The sequence below is a fragment of the Canis lupus genome, chromosome 3, assembly GCF_011100685.1.
Source record: "Canis lupus familiaris isolate Mischka breed German Shepherd chromosome 3, alternate assembly UU_Cfam_GSD_1.0, whole genome shotgun sequence".
Classification (NCBI taxonomy): Eukaryota; Metazoa; Chordata; class Mammalia; order Carnivora; family Canidae; genus Canis; species Canis lupus.
In genome coordinates, this window is record NC_049224.1 from 8,709,506 (window position 1) to 8,722,603 (window position 13,098).

A 13,098-nucleotide genomic window follows, 5' to 3' on the forward strand; every position below is an offset into this window, starting at 1 on the left:
TCCTACCTGGAATATACTTCTTTCAGATAACCACATGGCTCACTTCCTTGCCTTCTTCTAATCTCTGCTCAAATATCACTGTATCCCTGAGGCATTCCCAGATCATGCTAAAGTTACTTCTATAATCCCTCTATTTTTCATTAATTTTCTTCCCAAAGTATTTGTCACCATGTGTTTCATTATAAAGTGTTTTTCTTAAATTACCTGTTTTATCTGAGTTATTGACATGATGTCAGGGATTTCTATTGTATTGCTTACTGTGCTTTCCTAGCACTTAGAATGGTGTTTGGCACATAGATACTAAAAAGACTATGGTGGAATGAATTAAGTGCAATTCGGATATTTGAATATTTCCATTTGTTATTTAATAGATCCAGTAATCACATAACAACTACCTCAAAGAAGCAGACATGATTTTTGGATCACGATTTTATGAATCATTCAAATTCAAGTCATCTCCATTTCTTCTTATCCTTTAACTAGTAACCTAGTACCATATTTCTGTCGAGTTTATTATTTTTTTTAAAGTTAGAATAGTTTCAGTAGATTAATAAGTTGCTAACTGGTCTCTATATCTCTAAACTCTGTTTAGTTCTTCTTAGAAAATATTACTTATTCATCTTCTTTGATTTATCAACCCGACAAGAACAACCCAAAATTTTCATTTGGAGCTGCATTGTGACTGTAATTGGCTTTAGATTCTTTTGCCATTGTAAGCCCTTTTCCTCACTTAAAAAAAATTAGTATAGAACTTCTTTGTTATGAAAACAAGTTGATCCAGCTGGATTAATTATTATCATATTCATTTTTCCTTTAATTTTAGGAGACACTAAAACTAAAACATTTTAGGGGGCCCTTAAAGTATTATGAGCCCTATGCATTGTGCCTACTCTGCCTAATAGATAACAGCCCTGTCATCATCTCATGATTCTAACACCTTCTACAGTTGGGTAACTGTCCATTTTTCCAATCCCAGCTAAAAATCCACTTTATTCATTATCTTAATTGTCCTCAATTTATTCTACTCTCTAACAATTATTTGTGCAATTGAATGTAAATATTTTTGGTGAAATTTTTTTAATTAATAGAATTTATCCTAAGTCACTCTAGTAACACATAAACATATTTTGTTACATCAAAAACTTAGGGTTTATCATTAATATTTCATTTCTAAATAATGAATGGCGGATTTAATGTAAGAATATTGACTAATAAAGCTAGCTCGTGTCCCTGCAGTTGTTGATTTTGTTTTATTTTACAATAACGAGTTTTTGCTTTATATTTCTACAAGATTGTTTTCTTATCTTCATTTTCGTAGGCATACTACAATTGTTCTTGCATTCAAGAAGGATTAACAACCTCAGATGATCAAGGTGATTTTATTGATGCTAGACCTGGGACATGTGATACAAAGTGCTATAAATTACCTTTGTTTGTTGCTTTTATCTTCTCTACGATTTTATTTTCTATTTTTTCTCGGATACCAAGCACCCTGACCATCCTTCGGTATGTATACATTATTCAAAATCGTTGTTCATTTAATATATGAGAAAGTCAATTTAAGGAAGATTTTAGAATATTGCTATAAATGATTTTCTCTTTTGTTTCAAGGTAGCAACTATAAGATGGGAAATTGCTGTATTGTTAAAATTCATATATTTGTTTATTTCTATGATTTAACTAATTTTATTTGCTTAAAGTTTGTAACTATCACATTTAGTTTTAATTAAATTTAACTTACAATTTGGTACCTTCATATACAGGAAAATTGTTACGTTGTCAAAATTCATCTATATGTTTAATTTGCTCTCATTTAATTTATTTACATAAAACATATAGATATCACATTTAGCTTAACTTTAAAACTAAATTTTTAATTTAATACACCTGGAAAATTCATAAATATAGGAAAATTCTTAATTATAACACAAATGTGATTATCATGTTGATTCATTAGTTACAGATATTTATAGAATATTTGCTTGTATACTAACCAATTTGACTATGAAAAAACATGTGTCACTAATGAAGGAACATGAAAACTTAAAAACTATTAGAAAATCAGTACACAAGTTTACTCTAAATTAAGGCAACATTTGCTATTTATTTGTTCTTTCTGAATGTGTGAAATATATTTAATATTTCTTTTTTTGTAGTAGCAAAATAGTTGGTTATTATTTTTTATTGTTTTTCAGGAGGCTAGCATAAAACTTTAAGTTGTGAGAAGTAATTTGTTGTCCCCTAGGAAAGCAGAGTGGAAAACATGAATACATATATATGCAAAAACAATTCTGAGAACTTGGGAACATGTAGTTTATGCTTTCAATTAATTTGCAATTCAGATGGGAGCAAAAGTTGCATATATCACTACAATGAAGCAGCTTTTTTTATTCATTCATCTGTGTCTGGACTAAAATTACAGGGACCAATAAGATATGTATATTGTCTTCAAGTTGCTTGGAGTATAAAAGGGTGAGAAAAACACATAAGAAGTAGAGTGGATACTTAGAAGTGCCTTAGTTAAAGCTTGGACATTGACCCAGGAAAAGGTGGAAGAAATGGTAATTTTTATCTAGATAGGATGATTTGGAAATGCTTATAGAAGGCATGGTTCTTGAACTGAGTTATGAAGATAAGTGATTTGTCATAATACAAGCAGGTTAGGGAAACATTCTTAGCAGGAAAACTGAGCAGTAAAAGTAGAGGCCAAAATGTGTGAAATATCTTGGCAAAGAGTTTGTTATGACCAGAGTAGCATGATAGTAAAAGGGACAGGAAGATTTGGATTCCATCAGAGCCTGATCATGGCAAGATTTCTTTGCCATATTAACCTGAATGATTTTATAATGTGTGCACCTGGAGGCCGTTGAAAACAATAAACCTCAGAATTAAAAGTGGGGGGATCCCTGGGTGGCTCAGTGGTTTGGCTCCTGCCTTCGGTCCAGGGCGTGATCCTGGAGTCCCAGGATCAAGTCCCACGTTGGGTTCCCTGAACAGAGCCTGCTTCTCCCTCTGCCTGTGTCTCTGCCTGTGTCTCTGCCTCTCTCTCTCTCTGTCTCTGTCTCTCATGAATAAATAAAATCTTAAAAAAAAAAGAATTAAAAGTGACCAGCTATGCATGTTAGATAGAGTACTTTGAAGATACTGTAAAAGATTAAGCTGGGGGGAAAACCAGAAAAAAGGTAGATATTTAGGATTCCATCTTTGAACTTAATAGTGGTATTTAGGGATAGAGGTGATAGAATATATTTGAGAAACATTTAGTTTGGATATAAGGGCAAGATTATTACTTTGATGTTCCTCATACAGAATATAAAAAGAATTAGGATTATGTGCAGGTTTCCAGTCTAGGGAACTAAATGCCTGACAGTCCATTAACTGAGATAAGAAATTCAAGAAGAGAATGCTTAGGTCAAAGATAATCAGTACAATGTTAAACATACCTTATGTAAAGTTCATGTAAAACACCCAAACAAATATTTCCAGCAGTGAGGTGAGACAGATAGTAATATTCCAGAAGTTTAGTTCTGAGTTTTCTCACTTCTAGTAACTATACAGAACAATAGGAAAATAAATAAAATAAATAAGAAAAGGAAAACACATGTGCATGTGTGCATGTATGTTATAGTTTCCATGTAATTATGAAATAGATTTAAAAATCACAAAGTTGAAATTGCATGTAAATGTTCCCAAAATTGAAGCAGAACTGGAAGCTAGCTATCACAGAGATATTACAAAGACTGACATGAAATATGGAAAGGATTTCAGGATTGGCAGATCTCCTGTGTTGCCAGCATGTATTTCCGCTCAGAAGGTGGGGGCCCCACCTTATAATGGAAGTTTTGGGAACAAACATAGGTGGATAAGTCAGGGTAGACTCCCTCCAGAAAAAATGAGAGAAAAGACTTGGAAAATGCCCAGGAGGTCAAGACATGGCAGATCTCAAAAAGTGCCAGCAAAATATACATCTTATAATTGAATACATAACCATGAAAAGCAAGAAATGTAAAGAGATCTCAGAAGCCCATAGCTTGCTGAAGTTCTTTTAAAGCACACCAGAAAAAGAAAAAAAAAAAAAAAAAGAAAAAAAAAAGAAAAAAAGAAAGCACACCGGAATTGGAGAGGCATAGGAGGTAGAACCACACATGGGAATTATAGTTACGTCCTCCTCTATATCAACAGAGGAGTTAACTTCAGTTTTGAAGCATGGAAATCCTGGTTTATGTTCCATTCTCATAACTTACCTCTAATTTAAGAAAGTTCATGTCATTAAAATATGAGTAAGTGAGAAAGGAAAAGGTTATGCCTACATACAAAATTACTATAGTAAAAGAAATGAAAGTTCTTGAGCATTACTTTATTACACACATTGAAAACTCAATAGAAAATTGTCACCATGAACCAGATAAAAATACAAATGTAGCTATATGTAAGTTTAAGCTAAAAAAAGTTAAATAATTATGGCCACAACATGAGAAAAATAGCTAGATGAAAGAGGCTATGGAATGTAAACTAAGAAAACTCAGGAAAGAAATTAAAAGGAAAAAATTCAGAAATGAAAACTAAATTATAAAGCAAACAGAGAAGAAAAGACAACATAAAAACCAAGTGTGGGGCATAAAAGTAAGAGAAACAGAGAGGGATGGAGAAATAGAGAATATAGAATAAAAATGAGAAAAAAGTATTAGAGAAAAGGGACAAAAAAAGAAGATAAGTGAAGATCCAACATAAACATAATTGAAGTCCCCAAAGAACAAAACCAAAACATTCCCACTACAAATATCTAAATTTTGAGTAAAACTTTACTGAAATAATATTTAATAAACACTGAAATAATAAGCAATAATAATAAATAATGAATAAATACTGAAGTATGATTGATTTGTATTTACATATTGCAATGGCACATCGAGCACCTAAGGAAATTGACCCAAAACAATCAACAGTCAGATATGTAATAGTCAAATTGTTATATTTAAAGGTGAAGAAATTGTCTTTTTGTCATCTAAAAAAAGAGGAAAGCAAAAGCTTGGCACCAGATTTCTGTACAGCAACATTCCTCTGGAAAACTAGAGAGGCACTTAAAAGATTTCTGAGGAAGAAAATGTGAGCTAATGATTGTATCAACAAACTGCCCCACAATTATAAACAGTTTTGATGTAACAGAACCCAGGAGATGCTGTTATGAGATACTTCTTAAGAACTGGCAGCAAAACAGGTTGTAACTAGCCAGAATAAGATAGGGAAAATTTTGATAAAAGGTCTGTTGGTGAGCATTGGATAAGCTAAACGAAACTGATTTAACTACTTATATTTAACTATTATATTTTCTAAATATAATTAATTTTATGCTAGAACTAAGACAAATATGCTGAGCCTAAAGGTGACAAAGCAGAATGCAATGTGATACGCTTTGATGAAGTAGAAATTACACAACTAGCAAAAATGGGAGAAGACAACAGAGCAAAAGGACAAACTTGTTGGATGCCTAATAGATAATAAATGGGGAGTCAGGGAAATCATCTTTCTAGACAATTTACTGAAGTATAATATATATTCAGAAGAGTGTGCATCTCACTAGTGTACAGTATGATGGATTTTTATAAAGTGAAGACACCAGCATAACCACAGTCTAGTTAAAAAAAAAATCAGTCATTACAAGTATTCCCAAAGTCCTTCCACAAACTCCTTTTTTGTTAAGCCCTTCATCCCTTAAGATTACCACTATCCTGACTTCTCTGCTGAATAGAAGTGGTAATTTGTTCTGGAAATTTGTACTGTTTGTACTTTATGTATTAGGAGATTATGGCATGTAGTCATTTGTGTTTGTGTTGTGTTGCTCAACAGTGTGCTTATAGGAGTCATTGTTGCATATAAAAGAAATTCATTTTCATTGCCCTATAGTAGCAGTGCTGTCCAATCATATTTTCTAAAATAATGAAATGTTTTATATATTTGCTGTCCAAAATGGTTGTCTCTCGCCACATGTGCATGTCAATATTTGAAATGCAGTTAAGTGTGAATGAGGCACTGAACTTTAATTTTTATTTAGTTTTAATTGACTTAAATTTAAGTAGGCACATATGGCTAATGGCTACCATATTGTATACCATAGTGTATAGTAGTCCATTGTATGAATATACTAAAATTTGTCCTTTTTTTCTACAGTTATTGTTTCCAGGTTAGAATTGCTGTTTCTATGAACATTTTTCTCTTTTGGGAAAGACATGGATAAAGAAATAGCAGAATTGCTGGGTCATAATGTTTACATACATTAAGCTTTTTAATTTTGAAAGTATTTGCACAAATTCATCTTTCTAACAGTCTGTTATTGTTTTTTTAACTTGAGCAATTTTGATGGGTGTGCATGTTAATATTTATTTCATCCTGTTTTTAATTTCCTTATTCAGAGGACTGATGTTATTGGACATATTTTTCTTATTAGCTATATGAATATGCAATTTTGTCAAATATCTGTTTGATTCCTATGTCTATTTTTGCATCGGATTGTCTGTTTATTATTGATTTGCAGCAGGACTTCTTTCTATTTTGTTTACATACCCTAAGTCAGGAGTCACTTGTCATATATATTCATAACAAATATCTTCTTCAGCTCAGTGGCTTGCTTTTTCAGCTGTGATAATGTCATCTTTAGAGTGAAATAAATTTTTAGTTTTAATGTACTATTTAAGAAATATTTCCCAAAGCAGAATCATGAGGACATTTACTACATAACTTTAATAAAAATTATAAAATCAGTAATTCAGCTGGAAATGCTTTTTTAATATAATGTAGGGATCCAGTTTTTTTTATATGAATACTAAGAGACTCCCCACAATTTACTTAAAGGCTACACTTGCTCTAGAGCAGTGCACAATAGACTATATAAGTGGATCTATTTCTGTACTCTTTTCTGTTCCATTGGTTTATTTATGCATCCTTGCAGGAGTATTACTCTGTCTTAATTGCTGTATAATTATTGTGAATATTTGTATCAGTCTTTTGTCATGAGTCCATCTTCGAGATTTTTCTTGGCCATTCTTCTATTTTGAGGTGATTGAAATCAAACTAATCAATGTTCATAGTAGCATGATGAGATTTTTTTTTAAAGATTTATTTATTTGAGAGAGCAAGAAAGAGAGAGAGAGCTAGCAGGGGGAGGGGCAGAGGAAGAGAATCCTCAAGCAGACTTCCCGCTGAGCAGGAAGCCTGACCTGAGGGGGATCTCACCCCATGAGATCATGACCTGAGCCAAACCAACAATTGGATGCTTAGCCAACTGAGCCACCCAGATGCCCCTAACGTCCTGAGATCTTGATCAGAATACGTTTGAATCTATTTGAGAGAATTGCTATACCTATGTGCTGAATTTCTTGATCAATCAATGAGATATAATTCCTTCATTTATTTAAATCCTCATTTATTCAATAATTTTTCATAATTTGCACTTTCAAGATGGAGGTTTTATAGCTCCTTCATTAGATTCATTCCTAGGTAATTAATATTTTTGATACTTAGTATAACGTGTATAATATAGTTTTTGCTGGTATGAAGAATGCAATTTATTCTTTTTGTGCCTTGGGTTTGTATTTGTGACAATACTTAGATGAATTACTAGTGGTTGGTTGGTAATTTAACTTGAGATGTTCTATGTACATAATCATGATCTGCAAATAATGATTTTTATTCTTTTCTAAGCCTTAATCTTTTTTCCCTTGCTTAAGTTTTCCTTTACAATGCTGAATAGAAGTAGTGATAGTTACTCTCCTTGTTTTTTACGCTCATCATGATGATGGCTTTTGACGTTTCATTGTGAGATATGAAATTGATATCTGAAGGATACCATCTATCAGAATAAGCCAGTTTTCTTTCATTCCTCATTCACTAAGACTTTTGCTTTCACTTTTTTAATGAATACATTTTGAAATTTATCAAATACATTTGATGATGTATTGAGATCACAGTATCATATTTCTACTTTATAAATTGGACTTGGTTAGTTGCTTGATTCAGTAGGCTAATATTTTGTTTAGTATTTTTACATCTGTCTTCTTTGTATCTGGACTATTTTATGAAGGTGTGGTTATATTTTCTTAATTAAATCTTTGGAAGAAATTACTTGTGATGCCACCTGGCCTTGGAAATTTCTTTGTGAGGTTTTAAATTAAAAATGGAATACCTGTGTATGTGTGTGTGTGTGTGTGTGTGTTTGAGAGAGAGAGAGAAACAAAGAGAAAGAAGCTAATCTTTTTTATTTTAATTTATAATTTCCATTATTTTACTTTTATGTTCATTTTTTAATAATAAATTTATTTTTTATTGGTGTTCAATTTACCAACATACAGAATAACACCCAATGCTCATCCTGTCAAGTGCCCACCTCAGTGCCCACCACCCAGTCACCCCCACCCCCCGCCCTCGTCCCCTTCCACCACCCCTAGTTCGTTTCCCAGAGTTAGGAGTCTTCCATGTTCTGTCATTATATTTTTATTTTATTCACATATATCTTCTGTATATTGATATATATTCATTTTCTATCCAAATATGTATATAGCTATAATACAAAAGTATTAATATGTATTTTTCTCATTTTCAATTCAAATATGTCTTTCAATGTATTTTTTAAAATTTTAGCCATATATTTAGAGGTGTATAGTTTAATTTCTAAACATTTGGAAATTTTCTTTTTTATATCATATATAATATAAACATAATTAATATTCCACTTATTTTTAGATGGAGTCCACTGTATTCAGGGAACATGTTTTGATTTTTCCTTGAAAAATTATTTAGACTTACAAATTATTTAAAATCTTTATTATGGTGCATTTGTCCATTATTTCTGTCATTTTTGCTATATATATTTTAGGGCTATATTAGTTGAAAACAAATTTAGAATTGCTACAATTTGTTGCTTTATGACTCTTTATCCCTTGAAATCTTTTTTATCTTTAGTAACTACTTTTCTTATACTTTTTCTCACTTTAATATTTTTATCAGCTATATTTCTATTAGCATAATATATACTTTTCCATTCTATTACTTTCAATCATTCATTGATTATATATATTTAAAGTATATATACTCCAGTTTTTAAACTAGAGTACAGACTATTAAATTAAAAATAACTAAAAATTATATGGTCTCATTCATTTGGGGAATATAAAAATTAGTGAAAGGGAATAAAGGGAAAGGAGGGAAAATGAGTGAAAATATCAGTGAGGGTGACAAAACATGAGAGACACCTAACTCTGGGAAATGAACAAGGGGTAGTGGAAGGGGAGGTGGGCTGGGGATAGGGTGACTAGGTGATGGGCACTGAGGGGGGCACTTGGTGGGATGAGCACTGGGTGTTATGCTATATGTTGGCAGATTGAAATCCAATAAAAATATAAAAAATAAAAATAACTGTCGATATGTTTAGATTTTTGTCTCATTTTAGTATTTGCTTTAAAATATTTTCTAGGGATCCCTGGGTGGCGCAGCGGTTTAGCGCCTGCCTTTGGCCCAGGGCGCAATCCTGGAGACCCGGGATCGAATCCCACGTCGGGCTCCCGGTGCATGGAGCCTGCTTCTCCCTCTGCCTGTGTGTCTCTGCCTCTCTCTCTCTCTCTCTCTCTCTGTGACTATCATAAATAAATAAAAAAAAAAAAATTAAAAAAAAAACTTTAAAAAAAAATAAAATATTTTCTACTTGTTCTTTTAGTCCTTCTTCTGCATTGATTATTTTTAGTTTTGGAATTAACTTTTATTATTTTGCTAATTATTATTATTTTTTCTTCTTGTAGTAGTCAAGACATTATAAGAAAATATATGGTTCACTAGAGTCATATTAAATTAGTACTTTTGCCACTTCAATGGCCTGAGAATACTTTAACTCCATTAAAACTCTCCCATACTTTTGTTAGTGTTGCCATAGATTTTGATGTTAGACAAATTTTATAACCTAAGTGATATAATTTTATGTATATTTAATATCATATCATCAGATTCTCTTTATATCTTCCTGAACTTTTGTCTCCTTGCTTTCTTCAGAGATCATTTCCTCTTAAAAAAAAAATTGTTGGGGATCCCTGGGTGGCGCAGCAGTTTGGCGCCTGCCTTTGGCCCAGGGCGCGATCCTGGAGACCGGGGATCGAGTCCCACGTCGGGCTCCCGGTGCATGGAGCCTGCTTCTCCCTCTGCCTGTGTCTCTGCCTCTCTCTCTCTCTCTGTGTGACTATCATAAATAAATAAATAAATAAATAAATAAATAAATAAATAAATAAATAAAAAATAAATAAACCATTCATTTAAAAAATTGTTATACTGTGGGTCTAATGGAAATGAATTTTGTTCTTTTTGTTTAAATATAGCTTTAAAAAAATTTATAAATATATCTTTAATTCACCTTTTTTATAAAATTCTACTTTGGCTGTGTATGGAATTTCATTCAAGTTTGGTGGCAATTTTAGTATTTTACAAAAAAATATTTAACTGTTTTCCTGACCTCTATTGAGAACATTCTATTATTCCTTTGAATAATATGCCTTTTTCTCTAGATGCTTTTAAGATTTTTCTTGTCTTTGGTTGTCAGCAATTTTACTATGATATTTCTTCATATGATTTTGTTTGTGTTTATGTTGCAAGGAGATGTAATTTTTCTTGTAGCTTTTAAAGATAGGCTTATTGTCTTCTCCTGTTATCTTTTATGATGGTAAGTGTATTAGTTTGCTAGGCTGCCATGGACACAATTCAGCCCATAGCAGTAAAAAACAAAAACAAAAAAACCCCTAAATTTATCACACTTTATTTTCTTTCTCATAGCTCTGAGTTGGCTGAGCTCAATAGGATAGTTCTTAATTGGGGTTTCTCATGAGCTTGTGGTCAGATTCCACATGACACTCATAGTCTTCTGATAGCATGACTGGGCTGGATTTCCCAGACCACTGACAATTTAGGCTAACTTTTTGCTGGGAGCCTAGTTGAGGCTGATAGAACATAAGTAGCCTCCTTATGTGACTTGTACTTCTGCTAACAAAGTACAAGAGGTCTGAAAGGGAATGTCCCCAGTCCTAGTGTTCCAAGAGACAGAAGCATAAGCAGCCAGGCTTTATTTGACCTAGGCTAGAAGTCCAAGAATGTCACTTTTCTGTATTCTATTTGCTAAAAAAGTCATTATGTGTCAAGAAGAGGGTTATTAGGTTTTTGATGTCAGGAGCAACTAGCATGCACAGAAAAGAAAAAAAAAGTAATTGATGCTTGCCAATTTGGGTGATTACCTACCACAATACCTTTCATTGATTTAGGAAAAATTTTAAGTATTTCTTCAAATATTCCTTCTGCTCTATTCTTTCTTTACTCATCTTTGGGATATTAATTATACATATCATACCCTTTTTGCTGTGTCCATGTATCTATCATTGTCTTTTGCTTTCTATTTCTATTTGTTTTTATGCTCTGTGCTTTAGACTAAAGGTTTCTTCACTTTTCTAATTTTTGATGTATTTTTATCTCCATCTGCTTTTCTAGAGCTATATTCTAGTTTACTAATAATTTCTTCATCTGTTTCTACTTAGTTATTAAATTAATCTATTGAGTTCTTAATTCTAAGTAGTGTATTTTTTCAGTTACAGAATTTCATTTCTTTTTAATAGATTCTAGTTCTCTGATAAAGTTCTCTGTTTAATCATTTGCTTTCTTGGATATATTAATTCCCCATATTTAAAATCTATGTCAGGCATCTAGTATCTGAATATTCTGTAGAATTATTATATTGTATTTTTCCTTTGTCTCTGTCTTTTATAATTCCTGTAGTTATCTTTAATCATATGTGAGATTTTTGTATATCAACAATAGAGGCTATAGACCTTAATAACTCCAAAATTTTTTACAATAGCTTTATTAAGATGTACAGAATTGAGACAGTTCACTGTAATCCAGACAAAAACTTAGTTAGAGGATAAGTTTAAGCCTCTAAAAGACCTTATCAGTTTCCAAATTGCCCTTTATCCTAGGGCATAGTCTTTCAAGGAGTCTTGATTGGAAGAAAGGTATGTTAAACATAGGATCCTTCATTCTTGGTGAGATTTGAACTCCAGTGTTTATCTTTCAGTTAAAATATAACTTCCAAGAAAAATATTACCAGTTCTCTTTATGTTGTATTGGAAAATAATAGCTAACACATTTAGATAAAAATTCAGTAACCTCCAGGATATAAAAAATAACATACACCTAGAGCTACACACACTCATGGACACACACACACACACACACACATACATATCCAGTTAAAAATATTTTTTTTAACCTGAATTAACTGAAAAATAAAAACCAGATTAAGTTCAGTAGTCTGGTCAATAGAAATAAATCAATGTCATATTCCTGGTTTTAATATTATGTAATAGTCATGTAAGATTTCATCATTGAAGGATGCTGGGCAAAGAAGCACATGGTATTTTGTACTAGTTTTACAACCACCTGTGAGTTTCAAAAATAAATAATTTCAAAATAAAAAGTAAAAAACAAAATGAAACACACATATATGAATGTCACAAAAGCAGACTGACTTTCCCAAAAAAACATTTGGGAAAGATATATCCCATATTATAGATAGAAGACCTAACATCACCAATATATCAGTTCTCCTTAAGTTAATTGATAATTCTAACATGATGATGAAAATACCAATTATTGAAATTTAAAATCTGACTCTAAAGTTCTTAGGGAAGAATAACAAACAAGAGTAGTTTGGGAATCTTAAGCAAAGAAACACAATAATGGAGCCTTGGCCTTATAAGCTAAAATGTACCATACGTTTCAATTATTAAAACAATATAGTATTGATTTATAAATAGAATAGCAGTAAGTCTAGAAATAGATTTTAACTCATGTGGGAATTTAATATAAAATGAAGGTGAAATCTTAAATAGGTGAATCAAAGATCTTTTAGAAAGTGGTTTGAGTATAATGAAATATACTTCAGGGGGGAAAATATATCCAGAGCCCACACAACATACCAGGAAAACCTAAGATGGAACAAAGATATAAATGTAAAAAAATTAAACAAGTGCTAGAAAAACAAATTCACCAATTTCATTAAGATCTTTAAAAGAGCAA

The 13,098-nt window shown here is 31.8% G+C and overlaps 1 protein-coding gene across 4 annotated transcripts in view; it reads left to right on the top strand.

Annotated features, from left to right (window-relative positions):
* Positions 1 to 13,098, top strand: part of SLCO6A1 (solute carrier organic anion transporter family member 6A1) — a 94,184-nt gene that overhangs the window by 70,835 nt on the left and 10,251 nt on the right. For all 4 annotated transcript variants that reach the window (XM_038532241.1, XM_038532242.1, XM_038532240.1 and 1 more), the window contains one exon: positions 1,319 to 1,506. In XM_038532241.1, coding sequence (XP_038388169.1) covers positions 1,319 to 1,506 — 188 coding nt within the window. The remainder of the gene's footprint in view (positions 1 to 1,318; positions 1,507 to 13,098) is intronic.